Here is an 18108-nt window from a genome sequence, read left to right as displayed (position 1 = left end):
CTCGGGAGGCAGAGGCAGGCGGATCTCTGAGTTCGAGGCCAGCCTGGTCTACAAGAGCTAGTTCCAGGACAGGCTCTAGAAACTACAGGGAAACCCTATCTCGAAAAACCAAAAAAAAAAAAAAAAAAAAAAGATATCTGGACTTGTACTGTGTTAACTACAGTGGCACCAGGATTTATCCCTACTCCTTGTACTGGCTTTTTGGGAACATATTCTCTTTGGATGGATACCTTGCTCAGCCTAGATATAGTAGGGAGGGCCTTGGACCTTCCCCAAAGCAATGTGCCTTATCCTCTCTGTGGAGTGGTTGGGGGTTGGGGGGGTAAGTGGAGGGAATGGGAGGAGGGGAGGGAATGGGAACCTGGATTGGTATGTAAAATGAAAAACGACAGTTCTTTTTTAAAAAAATAAAAATAAAATAAAAAAGAAAAACTGTTTAAATCTCTAATTACAGTACAACTGATAGCCAGCACCATCTCCAGCCTTAGATATGGGTAGTACCTTCAGTGAGAAGGCCTTATGATGTATTTTTATTTATGTGTGTTTCTGTGTGTGCATACCACATGTATGCAGGTGCCTGCAGTGGCCAGAAGAAGGTGTGCACATCCCTGGAGCTAGAGTCACATGCAGCTATGAGCCAACTGATGTGAGTGTTAGGAAGTTAAGTCCTCTGGAAGAGCAGAAAGTACTCTCCTCTGGTGAGCCACCCCTTCATCTCCTCACATGTAGTTGTATTCCCAGATGGATAAGCTTTGATGTTACTTTCAGAATAGAAACAACTTAATGTAATTAAAATGGAAGTTGTAAAGTAAATCAGAATGTCATCTAAAGAAGATGAGACATTATAAATGCATACATAACTTATTAGACATTGTTTATTTATATTATGCCACATAATAAAAACAGTATACAAAATTCCATATCCAAGATGAGCTCAATTCTATAAAAAAATAAAGTGCCTGGAAATGATACTGGAAGGTAATGTGCCAAGAGGTTAACAGTGGTTGCTTCTGAAAAGTAGGCTTATGAGTGATTCTTATTTTATTTCTTTTATGCTTTTCTGTCTTTTTCAAATTTTCTACAGTAAGCATGTAATTACTTGCATAATCAGAAAAACATTTTTTTCTAAATAAAAAGACAAGCAAGTCTCATAATCCCAATGCCTAGAAGCAGATCAGCCAATCTGTTTTGAATGTTTCCAAGGCAGTGAACTAGGCAAAAAAAAAAGTAAGAAGGATGATTTCAGAGTCCCCAGGGGAGACTTGTATAGTTAGTTCCTAGGAAACCAGAAGTTTCAGCCACTCAAAACACATGTAAGTGTTTTTGGTGTGAATCAAAACCTTCCATTAGACATAATTCCAACAGCAGCTGTTACACAACCTGTATAAACTATTTTTGGTGTGAACCAAAATTTTAACAACATAGAAACTCTGTTAACTATTTCATGGCCGCATAGGTACAAGCCTCATCTATCACTAGCCAGAACTAGCTGCCTTTATTTAGGGGAAATGCCTGATGTAGCTAGGCTGAGAAGGAGGGCTTGACCAAGAAACAGGACTGCCTTCCAGAATGTCTCGCGAACTGCTTTATGTTACTCCTGATTTTTGAAGGCTTTTTGACATGGCTTTAAAAATCAACAGATTAAAGGAAAGTCGTAAGTAATTCCAAGCCGTTCTCATAAGAATAACAGAACTATATACATAATGACGCCATGTTCTCACTTCCTCTGGTTTCCTCCACCAAGAGGAAGCAATGTTGATCTGATATGTAGCTTTATACCTTTCTCTATGATATGGAACATGTTTAAACACACAGTGGAGAAAGTTCCTCTTCAACTTCTTTTAGTGAATCCTAAAATCAAAAAAGGGTTTGGTAAAAGTTCTCTATTTTTTTATCTTGTAGCTTGATTTTATCCCTTACTATACCATGCTTCCTTTCATGCCTAAAAACAAAAGCTATTATTTTTTATAGGTATTGGGGACTATAAAATATTCAGTTAAAACTGAATTATTACGTTTTCAAAAGATACTTAATTTTTATTTATTCTTGAGAATTTCATACACACATACATGAAATATGATCATATTTACCACCATTTCTCCCTCCAACTGCCCTAATATCTGCCCACCTAAGCACACTCCCCTCTAAACTTCATGAAGATTTTCTTAACAGTCCACTAAGTCTGGTTAGTACTTCCCATGTGTGCTTGAGTGTCTGGAATCACCTGGACCATGGGGGATGTACCAACGGATACAACCTTAATAAAGAATGAAACTCCTTCCCCAGCAACCATCAGCTGACAATGGCTCCTTGGTAGGGATTGGGGTTTAGAGGTCATCTCCCCATCTATGCTGTATTGCTGACGATTTGAGGGTCCAGCCCCCGGAAGTCAGCACCAGGGTATGTAAGAAAATCCATGAATGTGGAGGGGCTGGACTTTTCTATCTGAGGGATATAAGGAAACACAGGCTTTCTGCTGGTGATCTAAGAAAAAGGAAGAAGCCTTGCTAATGCTGAAATTTTGGCTGCTTGATATTGTGCAGGTCATGTGTAGGTAACCACAGCAGCTATGAGTTCATGCGTGCAATAGTCACATCATGACTAGAAGACAGCAGTTCGTAACCCTCCTCCCCAGCCTCTAGCTTACCAAAAATATTTTAAATAATGTTAAAAGAATAAAGGCTACATTCGAAGAAGGTATCTGTAACACATGCAGTAATATCTCTGATGTTAAAAAGCTCTTGCAAATTTAAAAGTGAAAGAAAAACAAGTACTTCTGAACTAAGAAGCATCCTTAGATGCTGTTAGTGACCAGGTCAATGGTTAAGAAATATCTTTGACTTACCACCAATGAAAAAAAAAAAGGGAGATGTGGATAGAGAAGTTAGTCTCTTACACAGACCCAAAGATGGTCTCATATGAATGGCCAGTCAGAGTCCCCCATCACTATCTTTCAAAGCCACCCTGAGTAGTGTGGCTGTCATTCATGTCAGCTTGCATCTGTACTTCCTGATAGTCCATCCATGGACCATGTCCAGTATATTTCCCTCCTTTGTCTGCTGGTCAGAAGTAAATCATACCTATATACCACAAGTGTGTGCTTCGAAGAGATGCTGGTAAAACCATAGTGGATGGCCTGACTCTGGGCCACTGGCTCTAACTGATACTTGTCTCCATTTCTCTTCTCGTGCTGGATCTACCACTTCTTTATGAAAGCTTATTACTAGGCCCAAATAGTATTTGGTGGGAATGACTGACATCAGGTCGTAATAAACAGCTGTAGGCCCAAGCTTATTTGTTTTCCTATCATTTATTTGCTCCAATTATACCAGCCCCCTAACACACACACATTTTTTTTGTCAAAGGTTTATAATTATCCTTTGAAAGTGCCATGCCCTCTTTCTTAAGTCCTTAAGGTCTCCATTGTGATTATCCCCATAGGCTTGGTATAAATTCTATTTAGCCACTTCCTCACCTCTATAGGGTGTATTGGTCATGTGCTCCAGACAGCATGGCAATGTAGTGTAAGGGTGCTGCAGAGCGCTTTCTTGTTTTGACCCCTGCTCAAAGATACAGGGAATTTGTATCATCTAGCCTATGCATCATCCCAGGGTTTTACTGGATCAGGATAGGCCGCTACATGGAAAACCCAGATCTTTTACTTTTTGTCTTTTGCATGGGTTGCAGTTGCTTTGTTCCCTAACCAAGAGCACCTAAAAATTTATTGATGTGGTGGGGCCTTTAATCTTCCCAGACTGTGAAGTGAGTGTACATTGCTTAAGTAATCAATGTGAAAGTGATTTTGTGTTGTGATGCAGTGGATCAATGTGACATTCTGTGGGAAGCCAGTTTTCTTCACACTATTACCCAGCAGGAGCTTAGAGAGTTAACAGAACTATGTAGCGAATGAGAAATGAGAAATATCTATTGTTGTGTGAGGATGCTGCTCAGAGGCGGGGTGCTTGCATGGCACATATGAAAACACTGGAGTCAATCCCCGGCACCGAACAGGAGACATAGTCCACTAAAGTGTATTCGTGTCTAACTTATGTGGATCTGGACTTTCTTATCATCTATTCTAAATAGTAGAGAAGGGAACACCTTGACTCAATTATTAGCCACGTATCGTACACCTAAAGATGTGTTCATCTTCTTCAACAAACATTCCACCTCTAGCACAGAAGTAGAAAGTAGGGCACTAATTTGATGCTATTACAACATCTGTGATTTCCCAAGCTTTCCCCCCCATTCCAGAAATCAGAATGGAGGAATTTAACATAGATATGAGATTAGATTCTTACACATTCAATCTTTAAGAATGATCCTAATTTCGGCATCATCCTGCTGAAAACAATATCATTTGTACGATTCTCCATTTTCAAACTTGTAATAAGTCTAAAGAATCAGGCAATTGATAAGTAAAAAAAAATGTCTTGTAAATGTATATTTTGCTATACTGGCATCATTTGTTCATGTGTTCTTCTATTTATATATCAACCCATCTAATTTTTGTATTTCAAAGTTGCAGACAGATCATTTCCCTTGCAATACCGCTGCATGCATATCTTTCAAGATCAATGTTTGCTTGCACTTCTTTTTGTTTTGTGGACCGTTTCTTTGTTCATGGTTCCCTTTAAGGTAAAAATGTCACAAAATAACATCTAAAAATCTTTGATGTTTTTGACAATGCACACAGCCTTCTTAGTCTCCCATTTAAGTGTGTCTCCCCAAACATACCCATTCACCTGGAACAAGCCTGCCTGGGTGAAGCCATGCACACAACACACGCCTCATCTATACCATTGTATGCCAGTAAGACAAATTGTTTTTTCTTCTGAAATGACACACAACCAGGAGAAAATCTTCTTGATTATCCAATGAAGACTGGCACCCATGGCTAGCTGGTGACTAAGAGCCACCAAGTTTCCCAAAGACAGATTCTGAGCCAACAGGGTACTTTTCTGCCTGGTCTGAAGTCACAGGCACTCCGTTTTCTGTCCCTCGAAGTAGTTAGACTGTCCCTCTGCTTTTCTCCACAGTACTCTGACACCACAGCCATAAATTGTCATGACAGGAAAACAAAAAATTCTTAAGCACACATGTTCTGTTCAAAGCCAATGACCAAGTCCTTGGACCTTACTTGGTCTCCAAATAAGTCCCAAGAGAAGGGAGGGGGGCTCACTTTAAATACACATCCAGCACAAGTAGGAGAATTCTTTCGGACAGACTAATTTTAATTCATCCCCTGCTGTAGTTTCATGTCAGCTCTACAAAAAGGAACCAGTCACGGTGACCCATGCCTGCAATCCTGGCGCGCTAAAAGATGAGACTAGAAGGTTGGCATGCATTCCAAAGCATCAAGAACTCCAGAATAAAAGCTTATATTAGAAAAAACAAACAAACAGAAGGGAAAAGAGAAAACTAGACAATACGGACTCGCTCAGTGAGAGTGCTCGCTTAGCAGCTGCAAAGTTTTGTATGATTTCCAACAACTAAACATGCTGTAAATAAGAGAATATATTTACAGTTTGGGTCAAAATTAAGGAAAAAAATCACATCTCTCTGTATACTTCTTGCCCACACTAATGCTACAATTTATAGAAAAGCTGAAGCAAAGAGCGGAAAACATGCACGTGGAAATCTAGCTGTGAGTTCCCTACCTTGTTAGACAAGCCTCTCCCCTGGCTTAAGGTGCCAGAATTTACAGACTGGCTCACAGTTAGCTCCCAGCCTGGCATTTCTGGTAGGGAATTCTAATTCCATTACAATTGAATATTTTCTTATTGTCACCACACAGGATTGGCAGGTACGGAGAAACTGCCAGCTCCAGCCTCTCCCTGCAAGCCTTTTGCCTTTCTCCAGAGCAGACCAGAGTCTACTTGCCGTGCTGCCTTCCCTACTATTTCACACAGCCAGCCCCTAGGCCAAAGCTCCCAGCCCTGGTGTGCCCTCCTGAACTTCTCACAGAATTTCCTCATGTCTCTTGTGCTTCCTCCCTAGGCTCTTAGCCAGCCCTACTGTGCCCCAGTGACCTCCTTCCCCAGGGAGGGTTCCAGGCTTAATTGTGCCCAAGTGTGGTGACCTTCACAGGCTTTTTCCCCTGTAAAGTAACCGCACTAATTTAGCGCCCTTGATCCATTTAGATCTCTAATTGATCTGTTGTTTAGGGAGTGGATCTTGCTCACCTCTGCCCTTGATCTTTCTCTTCTAGTGATCTGTTTGCTTTCCCTGGGTTTTTGCAAGTTGAGTTAAAATCAAATCTGTAAAACGTGCCGAGCTAGTAGCTGTACTGAAATTGCTTTAACTCTCTGTTCAAAATGGTTGTTTGCATTATATTCTGAATGTTCTGTTTGGGATGCCAGAACTTTTTCCAGTAGCAACAAGCCACTATAGAAATAAGCATTAAGAGCAAATCAAGCCAGATCAGCCACCAGCCTGATTCAAAATCACTGGTCAGGACATAAATCGGAAGTAAAGTGGGAAAGGAGCGCCTTCTGATCAGGAAATGTGGCATTAGAAACCCTCTCCATCAGTGTGCTGCTGTCTTCCATGATTTCTTCTGTGTAGTACGGAAAATGTTCCCAGAAAATGTGAAGAGGAAGAAGCAAATTATAGCCTGGCATGTGGTACACAACTGTAGCTCTAGCACCTGGGAGGTAGAAGCAGGGGGGTCTGGATTTCGGGGTCATCCTTGGTTGTATAGCAAGTTCCAAGGCATCTGGAACTACAGGAGACATTGTCTCAAAGGCCCCCTCTCTCTCCCCTCAAAGCAAGCAAATTAGAGCCACCCGAGCTTGTAGCGTGATTTGGGCAGCTAAAGTCAGCATCAAATCCTAAGCCCGGATCCCTATCAGAATCACCTGAAGTGGTGTGGGGTGGGTCTGAGAATGTGCTGTGTGACACACTCCCCCAGGGGGTGCCGGTGCTGTTGGTCTGGTGCAAACACATGAAGAAACACAGCTTTAGAGGCTGTGCTGAGGAGACATGAAGGTCTCTGGACCCAGGGGAGCTTGTGCAGAGGCAACGAGGAGGTTCTAGCCATTCGCAGGCAGGGCTCAGCAATCTACTCCTGGGTCTCAGTAGTTGCAAAGAATACAGATTAAAACCAAGGCCTGGTGGCAAAAGCCCTGTCCTTTCTGGTGTTGCTGTTGTTGTCCTTGTTTTCTTTTTAAATGCCTGCTGTCACGTCTTGCTCTTCCTTCATGAGAGAGTGGTGGAGGGAACTGAGGCACTAATTATCCCCAGAGTCGGTGACCCATGATGATCCCTGAGTTCCAGAGCAGTGACAATTGAGACCCACCTATGGTAACTCGGTCTGCTGGCCCCACACGTGGTGGCTGAGAATGCACATCCTTGGAATGTCCATGTGATGTTGACTGATGTTTCTTGACAGAGGGAACATGAAGTAATCTATGTTCTTGGGACTGAGGGGCAAGGGACAACAAGAAACAGGCAGGCCAGGGGCAGCTTGAACATGTACTGGGGATTTCGTTGGCATGGGGCAGCCTTTGAAGGGACTTCAGTTTTTCTAGAGTTACGAGTTAGTAAGAACGATTCCAATTTACACAGCATTTCTTCATTACAAACTAGTCTCAAACCATGGTTTGGACGATGTAGTTTGGGGTCAGAGAGAAGAACTAAGAGTTACTGAGTTAACTGTGAAGCTTTACAGGGGCATTCCCCCTATGCTACCTACTTGCTTCTCCCAACAACCACGCAGAGAAGACCAATAATTCCATTTATTTCAATGAATAAATAGCCTTATAGAGTATACATGACTTTTCTAACATTTCACAGCATAGGACACCTGGATTCCAACCGAGTTCTAGCTCCAAAGCCCCTCCTCCATGTTTACAATTGCTTTACTTTATTATTGACGCACTCAACCCTCATCAGCTGCCGGGAACGCTGGTGGTCACAGTACATAGATGATTCCGATTCCAGGAATGGCCTTGCTTGAAGCAAGCCAAAGGTGCCTAAGAGTGTGCACCATCCCCAGGTGATAGCCTTTATCCAGGGACTGTTCAAAGATGGCGTCTAAGTGTCCGGCTCTGTGTCCCAAAATCATGACCTCTTGGAGCACCCAATCAGCCTTCTGAAATGTCACTGAAGCTGCATCTTTGCTCCACTTCCCTCTCTCCATACAGCACTGTTTTCTCACTCCATGAAGGTGTCTATCCTGAGAGTGTCCCGCATCCTTCAGCCAGCATGATCTGGTTGGGTGTGCTTCCTTGGGACGATTATCTGTTTCTAAGATCACAGGCCAAGCTCAGTGGAGGAGTCGGACAGGAACCCGTGCCTTCCTTTACTCAGCTTTCCGAAGGCACCTGGCTGATCTCCCTCCTTGATACCTTTTGGGCTTCAGCATGTTCGTCCAGGAACTTGGGGTATGTGACCTTCGAGAATAGGTCAGGACATGATGGAAGAAACTCACACACACCCTGGAACCCAATGTGACAATGCCAAGTGCTTCTGTGTGTGATTCCTCCAGGGCTAGGCATTCAACCTTGACCAAATAAACAGACAGCATTGAACAGCAAAGATCAGGTAAAAAGTTCAGAGCTTATGACCCAAAGGCCCTAGAGCAGGGGGACACTGGACTTGATTCCTACAGCTCAGCTCCAGGACAGAAACTAGTGGGGATGCTCCATGGTTCTGCCCCATCCCGCAGAAGCACTTTCTGGTTCTGTGTAGCAAACCCCAGGGTTTCACCATAGCCCAGTACTCTGGAATCCATCTTCCTTTGCTAATGTGCCAGCTGCTACAGAAGCCTTATTTGGGGGCTACACAGTGGAACTTCATGTCACGGCCCTTTGATTGCCCTGTGGAGCAGCACTGATAGAATTTGCGTAGATTCATTTACTGTCTTATTTAGAGCTGCCTAGAGGCAGGAAAGCTAGAGGCTAGGCCCTGAACTCTTCCCAGTTCACTTGCCTCTGGGGATCACTTCTGACATAGAAAGCTGGAGACATTTGAGAAATGTGTGGAACCCCGGTTGCCAATCACGATACTAAATGCTTATGAGGCCACAGACCCCAAATCCCACAATAGTAAAATACAGCCACAATGCCCAGAAGCAAGCAGAACAGGAGGATCATAGTACACATCTCAGAAGGCAGTTAGAGAGCCCGTTGAGAGATGATCAAGGCTTGACTATAAAAACAAAGAGAACAAAACTTTACAAATGCTGGGCTCTGCTTACAGAGGAACATATGGCCTGGGTTGCTCTGAAAAAGGGATTGAATATGTCATCAGACATAAGCATTCCTGTTAGGGCATCTCTAAAATAGACATTTTAAAAGAATTATTTATTTTATTTGTGAGTATGGGTAGCTGTGTGAGTTTAATCGTTTCTGCACCTAAGTAATATGTCAGCAGAGATTGATCATTTCGTTGTTTGTGTATTTTGGAAGTTTTAAAGAAAAAGATAGGTTTTAAAAATAGAAATACAAGGAATTATATATTGTTTTTATTGTGTGTCTACAATTAGCTTTTTGTACCTATGGGTTCTGTATCTATACATATATTTGTATATTTTATTATATATTTCATTACGTACATGTATTTATTATACACATATAATTACTTGCACATATACACATATTTATATTACTTAGGATATATATATATATACACACACACACACACACACACACACACACACACACACACACACAAAGTTTCTGTGTGGCTTTGGAGCCAGTCCTATAACTCACTCTGTAGACCAGGCATATTTATATATTTAGTTAGTTTATATTATATATATATGTATGTATATACATATACATATATATGTATATACATACATATATATATATATATAACCAACAACAGATTAAAAATATTTTTGAACTGAATGGGCACAATTTTTTCTTGTCACTTTTTCCAAACAGTACAGCACAACATTGATTTACATAGCATGTACATTTTTACATATTAAAAGCAATCTAGATTTTATTTAAAGTATATGAGAAAATAGGGGTAGGATATATGCAATTGCTATACCATTTTATGCACAGAACTTGAGTGTATACAGAATTGGGTGTATTCGGGGGTTCTGAAACCAGTGCCCCATGGACACTGAGTTGACTGGATACATATGCTGAACATAGATCTATGTGTAAATGCATACATATCTACTTGATTTCCCAATAAAAGGTATCATGTCACACAGTGTTGCATGACTTTACTTGTGGACTCTCTATTTGCACCAGATAGAACAAGAGCAGATAAAAGAAATTATTCCATTCAAATGCAGTTTGATGAATCAATGGGTTTTGGGGAGCTTACTTACAGGGGCATGGGTGAGGGGCTACTTAGAGGAACATGGGTGATTCAGGCAGCTGCTTTTCCAAAAATCATTACCCCAGCATGGACAACTACTCCCAAAAACCTGCATCACCAGATTGCCCTGGACAACTTGCACATTTTTATACTGTGGAAGAATTGCCTCTTCCCCACCAGTCGCTTACTATCTATATAAATACTTACCCAATTTCATGAGACTTACAGTGGAAGTCAATTTCTCAAAAAAATACATAAAAGGCATATAAGTTAGTTTAAAATACTCATTGGGCTTGATGGCATGGGCCTGCAATCCCAGATATTTGGAATATTAAGGAAGGGTGACTGCATGCTCAGCCTATTTGGACTGCAAAGTAATTTCAAAGCCAGCCTGGGCACCCTATCTCAAAATAAAAGGTAAAAAGGAATCGGGAAATAGATAGTTCGATGGTAGTGTGATGGGGCGTGATGCCCCAGGTCCAATCTCAGTCTACATGTACACCAAAATCCCAGTATAGCTAAAACGAAAACGAAAATCACAATGAGAGGACACTTCATTCCAGTCAGAATGACAAAATGACCAAGAAAACAATTACTGGTATGGGTGTGGAAAAAAAAGGAAACCATTGTAAGCGGTTGGTGGGAATGCAAATTAGCATACACATTATGAAAAAGTGTATGGCGCTTCCTTTAAAAATTTAGACACAGTATTACAATGGAGTCTAGAAATCCCAAAGTTGGGGACATTTCCAAAAGAAATGAAGTGGCTACAGAAGAGACATCTGCACTTCCATGTTTACTGCAGCACCAGTCCCACTAGCGGAAATTCATATTCCCCTTCAATGTCCGACAACAGATGAACTGCTAATTGAGAGATGCAGGCACTGGCAGAAGTTGGGCAGCAGGTGTGTAGTTATAAGGAAGAAGTTCTGCTATGTTACCAAACAATAAGGAGTCTAGGGAGAAGAATAAAGTGCTATACATTTCTAAATAGCTGCACTTTAAAAAATATTTTCATCAGCCTGGCGGTGGTGGCGCACGCCTTTAATCCCAGCACTCGGGAGGCAGAGGCAGGCGGATCTCTGTGAGTTCGAGACCAGCCTGGTCTACAAGAGCTAGTTCCAGGATAGGCTTCAAAAAAGCTACAGAGAAACTCTGTCTCGAAAAACCAAAAAAAAAAAAAAAAAATATTTTCATCACAAACAAAAGGGCATGGCGGCCCTCCCCTGTGTCCAGGCTGAGGAAGGAAGATAGAGAGATAAAGGCCTGCCTGAGCTGAGAACAAAGAGTCTGTCTCAAAAAAAGGGTGTGTGTGTGGGGGGGGTGTCTGTCGAATAGCTCAGTTAAGAAAGTGTTTGCTGTGCCAGGATAAGGACCTAAGTTCAATCCTTGGAACGCATGCTCTATAACAAGCAGGGTGGGCAACCTCTTGTAGTCCTACCACGCGAGAGACAGAAAACAGGCAGATCACCGGCTAGTCATCCTACACAGTGAATTCTAGGCCACTGAAAGACCCTGTCTCAAAAAAACACAAGGTAGAGTTGACCTCTGGCTTTCACACACACAAAACACACACACACACACAGACACACACATGCACGCACGCACACACAGGCAACCTCCCCACATGAAAACATATACACATGCACACACGCAAAGGGAGGCTGGAGAGGTGGCTTAGTCGATAAAGCTTAAAGCACTTGCCATACAAAGCCTGGGGACCCAACTTCATATCCCCAGCACCCGCCTGAAAGTGTACCCCAGTGCTGAGGTGGTGGGGGTAGTTGGGGGGGTAGATCCCTGGAACTCACTGGCTAGGCAGTCTAGCTAAATTGGTGAGCCTATTGAAAAAGACATGCAGTGTAGGGCTTCCACCCCCTACACACACACACACACACACACACACACACACACACACACACATACATGTGCACACACACAGAAAAAGAAATGAGGGATGCAGCTTGGTGGGAGGGTACTTGCCTGGTGTGCCCTTAAAAGACCTGGGTTTGATTCTAACATTATATATAAAAAATATAAGTATATGAAGCCAACATGCTAACCATCCTCGTTTGACCAATACAGCATCTGTAAATGTATATTCATCTACAACAGGATTGTCCTTTTAAAGTTGACTATTGGGCTGGGTGAAATGACTCAGCGGTGATTGCCACCAGGCCTGAGAACCTGAGTTCAATCCCTAGACCCACATTACACGGTGGAAGGTGAAAACCTACTCCCGCAAACTGCGTTGATCTCCACACGAGGACACAAACACGGACGCTCAAACACACACAAAATAATTGAGTGTAGTAATAAAAACTTTTTAAAATAAAAATTTCCCATTACTTAGGAGCTAGGGAGATGGCTCAGTGGGTAAAGTGCAAGCATAACACGGTAATGTGAGCTTGTCACCCCAGCCACAGAGACATGGAATTTCAGTGTCTGGCCTTCAAACGCAAGTGGTGTCTGCTCTGTGCAACAACACAAGTAGTATATGCACTGTGCACCCGCAAGCCTGCAAATACACAAAGTTGCATATTAATTTATGCACATTCTATAACTTAACCGAGTCCCTATTTCATAGTAAGTCAATTCAGTTTCTCCTTTTATAAAGTCGCTCTGCATGCTTGAAGGATTGGTAGGCATTTTGCCAATTACATTCTAGAAAGTTCCGGGTGCTTCCATACAATTTCGAAGCCGCTATTGGAATAACTTCCCTTAACTTCAGTCTCCTATCTTCACAGATAGCAAAACTGTAGTCCTTCAAACTTGAAAGACTTGTCTTATCCTGCCTGTTAGTCATGCAGCCTAAGTGGGACTCCAGAAATCCCGTGCACGCTCTCCCTTCTCTTGCCACATTCCCGCCCCTCCCCACGCACCGCCATCCCCCCCCCCCTCCCCTCGCGCTTTTCCCGCTCGGCCGCTTGGCCTATGGCAAACGCCAAGAATTAATTAGGGGCGGGGATGGAGGAGCGTCTGTCAGGAGATCGCCATATTTCTGTACAGCCCGTGGGGCAGCCCCGGCAGTCGGTGGGTCAGGAGAGGTGCTGACAAGGCGGGGCAGACGCTGGGCTCCTCCGGCTTCACCCCCTCCCGCTGGGGACAGGTGGCTGCAGTGCGCCCCGCCTCCGCCAGCTGCGAGTGGGAACCAGGGAGGGCCAGTCCGGAACGGCCACTGCCAGCTGCGAGTCCGGGGACAGCGCGGTCTAGTGTGGGACAGCCGGCCGAAAGGTCCGGCAGCGGCAAACGAGTATCCTGGCGGCCAAAAAAATGCTCCTGTACCGAGGGGCCCCCGCGGGCCCTGGCGCGCTGGGCGGCGGACTGGCCCGGACGGGCAGTGTCCCGCAGGCCTTCGGGATCCGCCTGAGCACGGTAGGTCGGGGGCCCCCCGAGGGGACGGACTCGCACGAGCGTGCGCGGGTCCCCGGGCTGCGAGGGGCGCACGGGGTGGGCCCGGCGGGCCGAGGCCTCACGCGGGACGGGACCTTCTCTCGCCTCCAGATGAGCCCCCGCTACCTCCAGAGCAACTCCAGCAGTCACACGCGACCCTTCAGTGCCATCGCGGAGCTGCTAGGTGAGTGGCGACGGTGGGCCGGGCCGCAGAGTCGCAAGCCGGGGCAGCGTTGCCAGCGTGGTGCGGTGGACGCGAGAGGAATGCACGAGGCGCGTGGGGCGGGTCCGCCCGGGACGGGTTCGGGGGGCCTTGGCCACCGTGTTCTCTCGGGGGCTGGGGTGGGGGGGGGGGCTAGATCCTGCCCGGAAAGCCCAGGAAACGAGGTGTGTATGAAGAGTTTGGTAGGGTTCCTGCGCCGTTGTTCTGTCTGGTTCGTGATGTTCCAGTCACTTTAGGATTCTTAGTAAATAATCAAAAAGCAATGCATAAAAATATCGGGCCCCGAGGCGCCTGGGTTCGACAGCAGCTGGCGGCCGACAGAGGGCCCCAAGTTGGCAAAGGAACGGTGCCGAGGACCGTGTAGACTCCTTAGAAAGATCTGGAACCGACTTCTTTAACTTTAGAGACAAAGTCTAGGAATGATGGGACATCCCTTAAGAGATGATGACACGAGTGCATTTGGCTCCCTGAGACTGCGGAGGGCTGGGTTCGTAGTCCACGAGCGCCCTCACACCGCTGGAATGAATCCGGAGGACTTAAGGACTTAACCTCTGGGTGCACCGGTGCTTGCTTAAGGAGCATTTTCAGTTGCTTCCTCGGAGCTGGCTGCATCAGCTTCTGCAGTGGTGTTGGGCTCAGAACGCAAAGGAGAAAAGCAGTTCTGCACACAATTCAGCAGCACACAGAGCAGGCACATTATAAATATTTCAGAAACCCAAAGAAGGGAGACAGATTTATGAGGCTAGTTAGCACAGAACAAAACTCTTGAAAATGGCTTCAAAGCTATGTGAATGAACCCCGGTGAGTACTTAAGCCATCGCTAGGGCCATGCCATGAGGCTTGTTTTTGTAATGATGTCGGTGAACCAGGGGAAGAGCCAGTAGAGTGATTTGGAAGGTGATGGAGAATTCTGATGATTAGTTTGGCTATAACCCAAAATGCTATATAGTAGGTTGCTGATTGCAGTCTAGAAAGTTCAGGAGGAGAGTGGCATTGATGCAGTTTGAAGTTCCAGGCTGAGGAGACTCTGTCTTTTAGGCTTTAGACTATGTTTACAGAGAGCCTTCGAATAGTGGAATGACATCTATGCGCATGAGGAATAGTGGAATTACATCTATGCGCATGAGGAGACTCTGTCTTTTAGGCTTTAGACTATGTTTACAGAGAGCCTTCCAATAGTGGAATGACATCTATGCGCATGTAGCTTATTGTAAAAAGACAAAAGAGAGGAAACTTAGTGATATTTTCAAATTGTAATCTCGAAATACATGATTCGTCCACCCCCTTTTTTTGGTGATGCAAGGAATTGAACCCAGAACCTCATAAATGCTAAGCAAGAGTTCTGCCACTAAGCTATGACAGTAACTTTATATGATTTTCTTTTCTTTTCTTTTTGAGAGAGTGTCTCACTGTGTAGCCCATCTGACCTGAAACTTGCTGTGTAGCTCAGGCTAGCCTTTAGCACACAGATCTGTCTGTGCCTGCCTTCCAATGCTAGGATTACAGGCATGCTCCACTACACTCACCTCACATCATGATTTAAAAAAAAAATACTAAGTTAAAAACAATAGACCTGACCTAAGATGGCTATCATGAATTCAAATATGCGTATGGTGTGTGTGTGTGTGTGTGTGTGTGTGTGTGTGTGTGTGTGTGTGTGTATATATATATATATATATATATATATATATAAACAAAGACAGATTTCTTTACCAAGTCACAAATATTGATAGGGCAAAGGAACATCAGAATGATCAGAATGTTTACTGGTAATTCAAACCTTTCATTTGTCTTTTCCTTCAACAGTTTTCTTTTCTTCTGAATTAATGTTTTAGGGGATCACTTATTTGATAGACATATATTAAACATCCACTGTATACAAAGTCACCGAGCTAGGTAGAAAATGGATATAATCCAGATCCACGTTATTAGTAGGTGTGACAAAACATGTATCAGCTCCTGGAACAAGCATGTAGTATGTTCCAAGCACTGTCTGAAAAGAAATGTCCACGAGTGCTGTAGGAATACAGACAGAAGAGGAATGACTCACGTTGGTCAGGAGCAGAGGGCTCAGAAAATGTTTGTGGAGGAGGAGGAGACATTTGAGCAGTGGTCTGAAGGGTTGGGGCATGTTGATATGGTGAGTGGGGTGGGGGATGACGTTGCACTCACAAGGAACAAGTGGATGAGCAAAAGCGTGAAGACTGTCTGCTTGGTCCTTGAATTTAATTAGAGCACCGAGTTCACAAACAGTCTAAAAGCACATGCTTTTAAATGATTAAGAAAGAGCTTTCAAAAATATCCTTGTAGTTTATCCTTGGAAATGAGCGGTGTTTTTTTTTTTTTCAAAGATGAGTAAAAAGAGGATTAGAGATAGCATATATTTTTAAGGTCACATGTCTAGTAAGTGGCAAGTTGAGGTCACAAACATAGGTCATTTTCCTTAAATTCCCAGTAGGAAATGAGGTTAGAAAGGTGAGCTGCAACCAGGATGTGGCTGGGAGGCTTGACATTTGACCTGCTAGCCTGACAAGGAGAGTTTGTGCTTAGAGCGCAACTCCGAGAGGAGTTGGAGAAGAGAGGCGTAGATTTTTAAGATTGTTAGGAAGGTATTGCAGTAATACAGATGAGAGGGGATAAACCCTCTAAGTTAAGAAAAATGACTACGAGAGAAGAAAAAGCAAGATGTAACAGAACCTGGGGGTGTATAGAGCAGAAAGAGGGATGGATTAAAAATAGCTCTAAAAAGATTTGTTATTTTTATGTGTATGAATGTTTTACCATGTATGTAAATATACCCGCATAAATGAGGGCGGTTCCCAGGGAGGCCAGAAGAAGGTATCAGATCCCCTGGAATTTGAATTGTAGACAGTTGTGCCATGTGGGTACTGGAAGCCAAGCCAGGATCCCCTGCAAGAGCAGCAATTGATCTTAACCACTGAGCCATCTCTTCAGCTCCAGAAAAGCATCTTTTTAAATATCAAACGCACAGTTTCACACATACTAGGCAAGTATTCTATGGAGCTACAGCTCCAGTCGTACTGGCCATTGGAATTTTTGGGCGTGTGTGTGTGTGTGTGTGTGTGTGTGTGTGTGTGTGTGCCTGTGCGCGCGCACGTGTGTGAAGAATAGCCTTGTGACCAAAAATGACCTACCTTACTTTTATATTTCTACCTGATTGTAAGTTGCCTTGTAGTGCAGTAGCCTGTCCCTGGCAACCTTGCACATCTCCACGTACTGAAGCAGGGACAGATGGAGACTTGTGAAGTACTGTTTCAAAGCAGGCTCCCCTTCCTTATCTCTTTTCTCACTCAATGATTTGTTAGGCTGCTCCTCCCTGCTGCTGCCACCACCAGGTACCACAAGGTTCCCATGAGGGATGAGTCTTCAGTTACAGAACTCTTTTTTTTTAAAGACAAGGAATTCAGCACTGGGGAGGCAGAGGCAAGTGGATCTCTGTGAGTTCGAGGCCAGCCTGGTCCACAAGAGCTAGTTCCAGGACAGGCTCTAAAGCTACAGAGAAACCCTGTCTTGAAAAACCAAATAAGAAGAAAAAAGAAAAAAAAGACTAGAGGGTGAATGTGGAACCGCTTAGGCTGTAAGGATTTTCATGTTCTTGCTAAAGTAACTTGGTAGCCAAAGGCAAGGTGGAGCTAGGGCCCTCTCGCTAAGGGATGGCATATAGACCAAGAGAGAAGAGGTAAGAGTGTATTAGTGTATGGAATTGTGAATCCAGATGACAACTCTCATCTAACTCTAGGTAAAGGAGTTAGGGTTCTCTCATTATATCTGTTCATGGTCTAAATGGGCTCGACTCGGCTAGAAGATCGATTCCCTGAGCTGTGATAGGATACACATTGGCAAGTTCTTACCGTGCTGAACAACAGGAGGTAGGATTGAAACGGCTTGCCTTGCCAGCACCGTATAAGTCCATCCATTGGACTGATCATGTTGTTAAACTATCATTTGTTGAGGCCTCATAAAAGGCCATGCGGAACCAGGAATTAAATGCAAAGCTTTGCTTGCCAGTCCATGCCCACTGATCTCAGTTTCCCTAATGCACTGTCCGACGCTGACCTCTCCTGGGCCCCATATTCTCTGTACTTCATGAAGCCACCACTCATATCTGACTGTTCCAGACATGTAACTCATGAACTGCCTTTGCTCAGATTCTTTGGTACACTCTTAGAAAACAACCAAACAAATAA

At 43.9% G+C, this 18108-nt stretch overlaps 1 protein-coding gene across 3 annotated transcripts in view; it reads left to right on the top strand.

The window, feature by feature from the left end:
- Window positions 1-13306: 13306 nt before the first annotated feature.
- Window positions 13307-18108, top strand: part of Morc4 (MORC family CW-type zinc finger 4) — a 56136-nt gene continuing 51334 nt past the window's right edge. For all 3 annotated transcript variants that reach the window (XM_038317067.1, XM_038317065.1, XM_038317068.1), the window contains exons 1-2: window positions 13307-13659; window positions 13789-13861. In XM_038317067.1, the coding sequence (XP_038172995.1) occupies window positions 13558-13659; window positions 13789-13861 (175 nt within the window). In that variant the 5' untranslated portion in view covers window positions 13307-13557. The remainder of the gene's footprint in view (window positions 13660-13788; window positions 13862-18108) is intronic.

The sequence above is a fragment of the Arvicola amphibius genome, chromosome X (genome assembly GCF_903992535.2).
Source record: "Arvicola amphibius chromosome X, mArvAmp1.2, whole genome shotgun sequence".
NCBI lineage: Eukaryota > Metazoa > Chordata > Mammalia > Rodentia > Cricetidae > Arvicola > Arvicola amphibius.
The sequence above is the reverse complement of the archived record's forward strand: the minus strand, read 5'-3'. Positions and strand labels throughout refer to the sequence as shown.